The sequence below is a fragment of the Neomonachus schauinslandi genome, chromosome 7 (assembly GCF_002201575.2).
Source record: "Neomonachus schauinslandi chromosome 7, ASM220157v2, whole genome shotgun sequence".
Taxonomy (NCBI): Eukaryota; Metazoa; Chordata; class Mammalia; order Carnivora; family Phocidae; genus Neomonachus; species Neomonachus schauinslandi.
Genome location: NC_058409.1, coordinates 118,816,678 through 118,828,697, shown reverse-complemented (window position 1 = coordinate 118,828,697; position 12,020 = coordinate 118,816,678). Strand labels below are relative to the sequence as shown.

Sequence of the window (12,020 nt, the reverse complement as noted above, 5' to 3'; positions counted from 1 at the left end):
CAGGGAAGTTAAAAAGCAAGGTCAAATTCTACTCCCCCCGCCCAACCCCTGTCCCCCATAGACTGAGGTTCTATACAGCAGTGGCTTTCAAACTTTTGGACCATAAACCACACAAATTTTAGGAAACAGTTTACATGCACTATATATAGATATAACATTATATATATATATATATAATAAGTGAAATGGAAGTTTTATGATACTTCTTATTGCCAAATGCAATGTACTCTTCTATTTCTCTTTTATTTCATTACAAAAATTTGCTGGTTGTGATTTATTAGATCTATTAGACTAATTTCATGGTCTTCTGGTGGGTCACAGCGCGTAGTTCTAAGAACACTGCTCTAGGTTACAGTATAACTCCCAAGCCACCTGGAACCAAATATATCTCTCTGTTCTGTCCTGATTAGTCTCAGGGATCCTGGTTTCAGGATCGGATTGATTAGTTGTATATTGGGATTTTTTCCTCTGGAATCAAACCAAGAGGACATCTATGCCTACTGCATTTCCAGGGAGCATGCTATGTATTGAAATATATCAAATATATTGCATACCTTGCTCATCACAGACATGCCCAGAACCTGCAAAACCAAAGGCAAAAGCAGATACTAGAGCAGCAGTTAAGAGTTCCCTCCACCAGCGAAAAGACCCACCCACCAACCTGAAAACAACAGCTAAGCAGGACACTGAGTCTTGCTAAAGGGCGGGGGCTGTTCACTTCTTCCCCCATTTCCAAAATGAGACCCTGTACATTGGCAGACTTTTTCCCCAGGTGAGTCTAATCAACAGAAAGCAGCATAAAGAAATCAAGCCTTTGGGTTTCAAGCCTCATGATTTAAAGAGGTTCTACCAGACTTTGATAAGAATAAGTGTAGAGGCTCTTGGCAGAAAGAGCAGCGAAAAGCTATAAAATGAAAGTTAATGGGGCAGCTGACTTTGGAACTGAGATATAGTCAGTTCTGCTATGATGCTTGCCTTGAAAAATGCAAATTTGTTTCAGTGAAATTGATATGTGAGTAAATACTTCTAGTACATTCTGAATTTTGTGTTTGCTTATGCACAGTCTTGTCCATGACAGCAAAGGGTGAGCTAGCTGAACTGACCCATGTAGGAATACTCACACGAACACCTCAAACATGCCAACTGGTTCAGTTTACCATGGTATGAGCTGTTTCCCATTCAAATCTGCCATTCTAGCTGTCTGTCTGATTTCAGATGACCTTTCTTCCTTATCACCATTTCACAATCAACTGGTAACTTTCCCAAGTGAATTCAGGTGTTTTTCAAGAAAAAATGCCATATTTTTTTGTAGTATTTATGTACTTCTTAGATGGATTTTAAAATTAGATTCCAGGGGCACCTGGGTGGCTCAGGTCATGATCCCAGGGTCCTGGGATCAAGCCCTGCGATGGGCTCCCTGCTCCACGGGGAGACTGCTTCTCCTTCTCCACCCCCACCCCCCTGCTTGCGCTCTCTCTCGCTATCTCTCTCTCAAATAAATAAATAAAATCTTAAAAAAATAAAATTAGATTCCTATTTTTTATATGTCCTTGATGGGGTTTTTGAACGTTGTGCCCCTCCCCCATTTCTCCGTAATCTGTGTGCTTTTTCTTGTACTATCTTGTGCATATGTTGTGCTACAGAAGGATTGACTGTACCTTGAAAGTGTACAGTCATCCTTATCTGAGACATCTTTATCTCCTTTCCTCTTGTATTTTTATCATAATTTTCCTCAATGATTGACTAAAAATTAATATAACATGAACCATCTTTTTCTCAATTATGTTTTTGGTTTTCATCATTGCTTATCAAATTTTGGGTACATCAGAATCACCTTTTGAGGAGCATGTTAAAAATACAGATTCAGAGATCCATCCCTGAAGACTGTGATTCATTAAGGATCTCTATTTTTAACAGGGCTCCAGGTAGTTCTCATGCAACCGAAGTGTGAGGATCACTGCCCTATTCCCTTCCACCGGCATACACTTACATCTGTGATATCACGAGTTCTCTATGATTCCATTCTTATCACATACACCCATGAATAAATTTCAAGAACAGATTTACCAAACGGGTGGTGTGTGGAGAACACAGAAGCGGAGATAAGGGAGCATAAGGTACAAGCCCTAACATCAAGGTGCCGACAATCTAATGTGGGAGCAGATGTGCACGTAATCAGTAAAAGCTTCTGAAACCTGGCTATGGATAAGAATCACTTCTAAACCTCTTAAAAATACAGATGTCAGATTCCAATCCAGACCTACTGAATCAATCTCCCTGAAAAATGGCTCTGGGAAGCTGTACTTCAAACTTGATTCCAAGGTGATTTTTAGGTAGTTAACCTGGTACTTGTCAGCAAAATGGCCAAATTGACAATATATCTAAAGCACTTTATTAAAGATATATAAAGTACTATAGGGGACAGAAATGATCAGATGAATTCCAACTCAGTTGTGGGGTTCTGAGGCAGGAATATTCCTGGCATATTTGAGGAACATCAAGGACAGGAAGGGTGACCGGTATGAATGTGTGTGTTGGGGAGTGTGTGAAATGGTACAACATGAGGTAGATTGAGTAGGTTGATTAATAATGTATTTTTATTCATTTAAAAATACATGTATTGCACTTATTATTCATGAGGCACTATTTTAGGTGGTTTATCTATACCATGTAAAAGGTTAAACTACCATTAATAACACTTCAGAGACTATAACAGGGAAGTAATGAACCAGCTGCTCTAAAGTAGTACTGGAGTAATTATTTGAAGTTCAAACTTGGGGGAGACTGCTATAGGTACTTGGTCTAGGAAGGTATCATAGGCCATGAACTACCCAAAGCCTTAGACAAGAAACAAATTGCCTGGCCCTGTTTCATAATGCATTTTTCTGTTCTTTTATGTTCTCATCTTCCAAACATACCAGATGTTATCTTGGCTTTTGTCTGTATCCTTTGAGCATGAATATTCCTAAGAGGTGAGCCCCTCCAAGGTTTAGGAACCCCAGCCCGGAAATCGAGGCACCCTGTGCTGGCCGTTACCTGAGAGCACTGGCCATAAAGAAACAGGACTTGGGAAACAATGTCTTGATCAAGCCTGGTGAGGAGTTGACCCTTGGGAGCATGGAGGGCCACGGCTCCATAGATTACCATGACATCAGTCTTGGTCAGGCTCTTTTTCCCAGAAAAAATACCCTGAAAGAGAGACATGAAAACTATGACTGAAGGTGTTTCCTTTCCTCCATGTTGCTTCCTAGTCCTACGGACCACGACAGGGATTAAGAAATGGGACTGAGATGATGAAAATTAGTCTAAAACTGATACTCTTGCTTGGTCAAATTTAAACACCTGAGACTGTATTGTGGATCTATTGGGCTTTAAAAGAGGTCCCTGTGAGAAAGCTTGGGTTAATTTTTATTTATTAAATCCCTTTCCTTCAGGGAAAGCAGAGTGTACACGGTGGAAACTGGCCATGAGACCTGAGCAGCTGGTAGAGGGACAAAACTAGGCACACAGAGAACTCCTTAGGACCTTCCAGATCAGCATTAGTGACAGAAACTGGAGTAGACCTATTAGACAGCTGGTCATTCTACAGGGTCTGGGCTTGGGCAGTTCTCACCTGTAATAAAGACCTGGGGACAGGAACAAGTATGATATGGAAAAGGATGTTTACTGAAGGAACCAGTGTCGTTTGCCCTTGCTCTGACCAAAGCTTTGGGAGAGAAGGTTATTCTTTTTACCTTACATCGATTCATGAAAAACTTTTCCCGATCTTGGAATGTTTTAAGAACTTTTAAAACAGTATCCAAGTGGCTCTCAGCACAGTATCCTAAAATAGATGTTATTCCCTAAAGTCAGAAAAGATAGGAGTTTTGAGTTTAACCATTCACTTATTCAACAAATATTTAGGAGCACCTGTTATGTGTCAGGCACTCTTCTAGGTGCTGGGGACACAACAGTGAACAAAACACACCAAACTTCCCATCCTTGTGGTGCGCACAATCAGGGGAAGTGACAGGGAAGTGACATTAAGTAAACACATAAATTCAGTAAACATGTAAATATATAGTATTTCAAGGGTGACACATGCTATGGAGATAAGGAAAACAAGGAAAGAGAATAGCTGCTGCAGGTTAGGGGGAGTTCTCAATTTACATAGGGCAGCTAGAGAAGGCTTTATAAACAGGGTGACATTGAGCAGTGTTCTGAAATAAATGAGGGAGCAAGTCAGTGGACTGTGTGGGAAGGAGAGTTCAAACAGGATGGGGAAAATGGTGTTAGAAATAATGCCAAAGCAATAAGATAACAGAACATCTGACAAGGAGAAAATAAATAACATAATAAAAAAAAGGTTTCAAAAGTTCTGTAAGTCTAGTGGTTTCTGAACGTTTAATATGGAAGAAAGGATCCTCTAAACATCTCAAAATTTCTGAGGAGAATGTATAACAAAATACACTACATTTTTTTTTTTTTTATACTAAGTGGTCTTTATTAGCCTGGGGAGTTTTTCTTTTCTTTTTTATTTTTTAAATGCACACACACTATCCACATTCACATACATTCTGCAGCCTAGTTAGGGTAAGGAATAGGCAAAATTGCTTTGAAAAAGCTCTCCAGGTTATGCTTATGTTTTCTCTAGGTTGAAAATCAATGGTATATAAGGTTACTTTCAGCTTGTAAATTCAATGATTTTTAAGTTTATGGTCATACCCTTAAGTTAAAAAGTCAAGGTCAAAATATACTAAAAATACTTTTATTAAGGATAATTGAAATTCATTTTTCAACATTTTTACAAACCCAGTTAAATAAATGAAACATTGATCCTGGGATGCTGGTTCAATATTCACAAATCAATTAACATAATACACCACATCAACAAAAGGATAAAAACCACATAATCATTTCGATAGATGCAGAAAAAGCATTTGACAAAGTACAACATCCATTCATGATAAAAACCCTCAACAAAGTACATTTAGAAGGAACATACCTCAACATAGTAAGACCATATATGAAAAACCCACAGCTAACATGATACTCAATGGTGAAAAACTGAGAGCTTTTGCCCTAAGATCAGGAACCAGACAAGGATGTCCACTCTCACCACTTTTATTCAACATAGTACTGGAAGTCCTAGCCACAACAATCAGACAAGAAAAAGAAATAAAATGCATACAAATTGGTAAGGAAGAAGTGAAACTTTCACTATTTGCAGATATACTATGCATAGAAAATCCTAAAGATTACCAAAAAACTAGTAGAACTGATAAATGCATTCAGTAAGGTCACAGGACACAAAATTGGTATACAGAAATCTGTTGCATTTTTATACACTAATAATGAAATAGCAGAAAGAGAAATTAAGAAAACAATCCCATTTATAATTGCACCAAAATAATAAAATACCTAGGAATAAACTTAACTAAGGAGGTGAAAGACCTGTACTCTGAAAACTATAAAACATTGATGAAAGAAATTGAAGATGACACAACTGGGAAGTTATTCCATGCTCATGGATTGGAAGAACAAATATTGTTAAAGTGTCCATACTACCCAAAGCAATCTACAGACTTAATGAAACCCCTATCAAAACACCAACAGCATTTTTCACAGAACTAGAACCAATACTTTTAAAATTTGTATGTAACCACAAAATACCCTGAATAGCAAAAGCAATCTTGAAAAAGAAGAATAAAACTGGAGGTATCACAATCCCGGATTTCAAGATATACTACAAAGCTGTAATACTCGAAAAGTATAGTGTTGGCACAAACATAGACAAATAGATCAATAGAACAGAATAGAGAGCCCAGAAATAAATCCATGATTATGTGGTCAATTAATCTTTTGACAAAGGAGGCGAGAATGGTGCTGGGTTGAAGATTATTTGACCATAGAGTTGAGGGTCCATATCTAGGCTCTCTGTTCTGTTCCATTGGTCTATATGTCTGTTTTTGTGCCAGTACCATGCTGTCTTAGTGATCACTGCTTTGTATGGTGACTAACATAACATAATTAAATTAAATTAAATTTAAAAAAAGAATGGTGCTGGGAAAACTAGACAGCTACATATAAAAGAATGAAACTGGACCACTTTCTTACACCACACACAAAAATAACCCAAAATGCATTAAGGACTTAAATGTGGGACTTGAAACTATAAAAATCGTAGAAAAGAGCAAAGGCAGTAATTTCTTGGACATTGGCCATAGCAACATTTTTTCTACATATGTCTCCTGAGGCAAGGGAAACAAATGCAAAAACAAACTATTAGGACTACATCAAAATAAAAAGCTTCTGCACAGCAAAGGAAACAATCAATAAAACTAAAAGACAACCTACAGAATGGGAGAAGATATTAGCAAATGACATAACTGATAAAGGGTGAGTTTCCAAAATATATAAGGAACTTACAGAACTCAACACCCAAAAAACAGATATCCAATTAAAAATGGGCAAAAGACATGAACAGACATTTCTCCAAAGGAGACATACAGATGGCCAACAGACACATCAAAAGATACACAACATCACTCATCAATCATCAGGGAAATGCAAATCAAAACTACAATGAGATATTACCTCACACCTGTCAAATAGCTAAAATCAAAACCACAAGAAACAAGTGTGGGCAAGGATGTGGAGAAAGGGGAACCCTCTTACACTGTTGGTGGGAATGCAAACTCGTGCAGGCACTCTGGAAAACAGTATGGAGGTTCCTCAAAAAGTTAAAAATAGAACTACCCTATGACCCAGCAATTTCAGTACTAGGTATTTACTCAAAGGATACAAAAATACAGATTTGAAGGGACACATGCACTCTGATGTTTATAGCAGCATTATCAACAGTAGCCAAATTATGGAAAGAGCCCAAATGTCTATTGACTGATGAATGGATAAAGAAGACGTGGTATACATATAATATTACTCAACCATCAGAAAGAATGAAATCTTGCCATTTGCAATGACGTGAATGGAACTAGAGAGTATTACGCTAAGTGAAATAAGTCAGTCAGAGAAAGACAAATACCCTATGATTTCACTCATATGTGGACCTTAAGAAACAAAACAGATGAACATATGGGAAGGAAAAAAAAAAGAGAGAAGGAAGCAAATCATAAGAGACTCTTAATGATAGAGAACAAACTGAGGGTTGATGGAGGGAGGTGGGTGGGGGATGGGCTAAATGGGTGATGGGTATTAAGGGGGGCACTTGTGATGAGTATTGGGTGTTATATGTAAGTGATGAATCACTAAATTCTATACCTGAAACCAATTTTACCATATATATTAACTAACTAGAATTTAAAAAATTGAAAAGGAAAAAAGAAAAAATAATATACTAATACTAAGTAAAAAGTAAGAAGTCAGAACTTCTGCTAAAATCCATCTATCAATGATATCAAAGATAACAAACAGTCCTTTTCTGAATACAGTTTCAAAGCAGCTACATTCCATTGCTCTTTTAGTAAAGAATCATTATCCAATTAGAGTTGGATACAGAAGTTGGTTCCTGGAAACTATTCACATTAACATCAAAGAGAACCCATGACTTGCTAAAAAATGTCTGGCAAGTCAAAACATTTCAACTCTTCCCAACTCCTCCCGCACCCATGTATATTCAGGTATAGAATTTGGGAAATATAAACCAAAGAACATTAATGAAATGACCAAAGTCATACAGAATCCTCCACCCAAACATAATGACTACTTAATATTTGGTATATTTCCTTCTAGTTTTTATAATTGTAAAAATTAGGATCACTCTCTTTATTCAGCTTTGTATCTTCATGTTTTTCACTTAATATTAAAAACACTTTTCCATGTTGCTAAATAGTTTTCAAAAACATGACTTCTAATGATGGTGTAGTATTTCATGGATGATACACCATACTCATTATAACCATTTCCCCACTGTCAAACATTTCCAATATAATAAATAATGTGATAAATAAATGTCTAAATCAATTAAAAAAAAAGGAAAACAGAACTACCCTACAATCCTGTAATTGTTCTACTGGAAATTTACCCAACGAATACAAAAACACTAATTTGAAAGGATATACGCACCATTATGTTTATAGCAGCATTATCTACAATAGCCAAATTGTGGAAGCAGCCCAAGTGTCCACTGGTGATGAATGGATAAAGAAGATGGGGTATATATATATATATATATATACATACATACATACATATATGTATGTATGTATGTATGTATATATATATATGTATATATATTATATATATAATGAAATATTACTCAGCCATAAAAAAGAATGAAATCTTGCCATTTACAACAACATGGAGGGAGCTAGAAAATACAATGCTAAGTGAAATAAGTCAGTCAGAGAAAGATAAATACCATACCGCTTCACTCATATGTAGAACTTAAGAAACAAAACAAATGAACAAATTAACCAAGGGACGAAAAAAAAAGAGGGAGAGAGAGAGACAAACCAAGAAACAGACTCTTAACTATAGAGAATAAACTAAAGGCTACCAGAGGGGAGGTTGGCCATCTATATGTCTTCTTTGGAAAAATGTCTATTCATGCCTTCTGCCCATTTTGTAACTGGATTATTTGTGTTTTGGGGTGTTGAGTTCTCTAAGTTCTTTATATATTTTGGATACTAAGCCTTTATCAGATATGTTATTTGCAAATATCTTCTCCCATTCTGTAGGTTGCCTTTTAGTTTTGTTGATTGTTCCCTTCACTGTGCAGAAGCTTTTTACTTTGATGAAGCCCCAATAGTTTATTTTTACATTTGTTTCCCTTGCCTCAGGAGACATATCTAGTAAGAAGCTGCTACGGTTGATGTCAAAGAGGTTACTGCCTGTGTTCTCTTCAAGAATTTTAATGGTTTCCTGTCTCATATTTAGGCCTTTAATCCATGTTGAATTTATTTGTGTACGGTGTAAGAAAGTGGTCCAGTTTTATTCTTTTGCATGTTTCTGTCCAGTTTTCCCAACACAATTTGTTGAAGAAAATGTCTTTTTTCCATTTGATATTTTTTTTCTTCTTTGTCGAAGATTAATAGACCATATAATTGTGGGTTCATTTCTGGGTTCTCTATTCTGTTCCTTAGATCTATGTGTCTATTTTTGTGCCAGTACCATACTGTCTTGATCACTGCAGCTTTATAATATAACTTGAAGTCCGGAATTGTGATGCCTCCAGCTTTGCTTTTCTTTTTCAAGATTGCTTTGGCTATTTGGGGTCTTTTGTGGTTCCATAAGTAAAGGGGTTTAAGAGTACACATCATGATGAGCACTACATTATACACTTGAAACTAATATAACACTGTATGTCAAGTATACTGGAATTAAAATAAAAAAAACTAAAGCATTGATATTTAAATAAGGAAGCATCATTTTCTGAAAAATTCTGTTGGATTATTATCAATGTATCCATGGATTCTTGGTAAGTAAGTAAGACACTGTCATAAGACCTGTCAGTGGCTTTCCAGATGGAATTAATTATCATCATCATAAGAGGAAATTGAGAGAAAGGGGTCCCACCTGTCGCTGATCTCCCAGTTGGTGGGGAGCAATCAGAAATTCCTTAATCTGTGAGCTTACAAAGTCTATATCTTGGCAGGATGCTAAGGTGGTTCCCAAGGCTTTCCAAAGGAATTTCTAGAAAACAAAAGATAAGCAACAGTATGTTAAATGTTGGAAAGAAAAACTCCAATGAAAAGTGGAAAGCATTAGAACAGTCATCCAAAGGAAGGAAATTTGGGTGATTTAATGACTACTTACTAAACATGTACTTCAAGTATTATCTCTTCCTGAAAGTGTTTTCTCCCCCTGCCTACCCTCCCCAGGCTCTGTCCTTACCTGTGCTTTTTTGTATTCCTCTATGCCTTGTGTCATGCCATTATAATACCTTTTACTTCATAGTAACGCTCAATTTTCTTATTTGTCTTTGTGCTCAGAATTTCAGTTCTCCGTAACAGAGGGTCTTATTGATTACTTTCAGCGTACAGTTCCTGGTAGCTAATAAATGCTCAATAAATGTTTTTAGAATACACATGTCAATGAAAATAAGGTTATTTGAAGATGATGTCATCAGATAGTCTCAATCTCTGAAGTATATTAACTTATTTTATAGTTTAGGAGATTTAACCTATAATAGTTTTGAGAATAATACTTTGTAAGTTCTACTATTATCTCTCTCTCAGGAGTAGAGTGCATTGTCCAGAAGTGCTATAGAATGGTGTCCAGGGTGAAGGAGAAAAGTCATACAGGAACTTTTACATACATGTTGTGTCTTTAGCAAGGGACTCTGAGTGAATTGGGGAGGAAAAACTTCCAATGAAAGAACACTGGCAAGAGAGTATGTGGGAAATCATTCCGTGGCTTCCACATCCCTTAGAGTTGGTGAGAATGTTGGATTCATTATGCTAGCCCTAACACAGATACTTCTGTAATGTCCAGATGGAGAAAAGGCAAGCAGGACAGACATGACTTCCTCTTCTCTTTCATTATGAGCTATACAAGATTTAGAAGTTAAAGCTGAGGGAGCAGGGTAGCCCAAGAGTGACTTCTGTTTGAACACCACAACACATGCCTGGATGTAAATATGTGTATGTATATGTGTGTATACACACACGTGTGTGTTACATATAGATAGATCTATATCTTGTGGAGGTAAGATACAAGGAAAATATTCACAAGAGAAGATACTTGCCATATGGCTAGAAAAATGAGGTCATGAAGTCCTAATTTGTTTTCTAAGACTCAAATCATTTGTAGCTATATAATATCAGATTGCCATCTCCTTATTTAAAATGTCCATCTTGTCACACACAGGAGAAAAAACTGGCCAGTTGCCGGTTTATTCCAAGCACTCTGCAGGGCTTGAAGGATTGTAGTGATTGAGTGATCATTATGGATCAGAAGGAATCTATGGCACAGGAGGAAAGGAAAAACTGCTAGCAACCGGAAGAGTTCAGTTAGTACACTCAGGAGAAATTGTACAGATCAGTCCAGCTAGGGGTGAGCGGGGTACCCGAGGTAACAGAACAGGAGAAACAACTGACCGAGGAAGAATCTGATGAGGCAGCACCCATTGCACCCTTGGGTTTCCGGGCAAAAGGCCCCCATGATAATGTAACTATGATGAGAAAAACTGTGTACCACACAGGAGTAAATATTAATTAGGCCTAAAGCTGCTAGAGTCCACTTAACCCCACCTTGGAGGAGGGACAAGGGAGAGCCTAGAAAAGTCCTGTGCTGCAGAAAAAAACCCCGATGTTATGAAGGGCACTTTTGTGTAATGGGTTGGCCTCCAGTGCCCCCAGTACTGTTGAGCTGTTGCCTCTTGGCTGATGTTGGTCAGATTCAGTGTCTTGTGCATTCCTCCTTTGAGACTTGGCAAGGAATCTTAGAAATCAGGAACCCTGAACTGGGAAAAAATGTGGCCAATTGCAAAAACAGCCAGAAACTTTCTATCTCACCTCTATCCATGCCTCCTTACTGTGAGAGTTTGCAGCCCCTTCTTTTACTATAGTCTATTTTGCCACTCCTCAAATCTGGGCTAGCCTGGTGACTTGCTTTGGCCCACAGAATGTGGCAGAAGTAATAGTGTGCCTCTGCTGAACCTAGACCTCAAGAGACCTTGTGTACTCCATTGCCACAACCATGAGAACAACCTTGGGCTGCCCTGCTGGGGGAGGAGAGACCACAAGGAACAGAAACAAGTTGTCCTAGTTGAGATTATAGCAGACCAGCAAATCCCAAGTATATGCCAGTGGGACTAGTTGAGCTCAAATGACTGCCCAGCTGAGTTCAGCCCACACTGTCAACCTGGAAAATTGTAAATGAAGCAGGTAGCTATTATTTTAAGCCACTAGGGGTAGTTTGCTATGCAGCTAAAACTAATTGGCACACTCTTACTTTCCTGTTGTTAAGTATAATGGTTGAGAGCCATTTAAGCAGCTCATGGCTTGAGTTGCTCTGCCCATCCATATCACCATACCTTGGACTCATCTCGTGAATCTGGAAGCTGTTGGATGGATGGT

The 12,020-nt window shown here is 37.6% G+C and overlaps 1 protein-coding gene across 1 annotated transcript in view; it reads right to left on the bottom strand.

Annotated features, from left to right (window-relative positions):
- Positions 1-12,020, bottom strand: part of MROH2B (maestro heat like repeat family member 2B) — a 64,677-nt gene that overhangs the window by 27,595 nt on the left and 25,062 nt on the right. Inside the window, exons 19-22 of the mRNA XM_021695299.1 lie at positions 9,517-9,633; positions 3,735-3,842; positions 3,037-3,189; positions 555-581 (exon numbers count right to left, since the gene is read on the bottom strand). Of these exons, the coding sequence (XP_021550974.1) occupies positions 555-581; positions 3,037-3,189; positions 3,735-3,842; positions 9,517-9,633 (405 nt within the window). The remainder of the gene's footprint in view (positions 1-554; positions 582-3,036; positions 3,190-3,734; positions 3,843-9,516; positions 9,634-12,020) is intronic.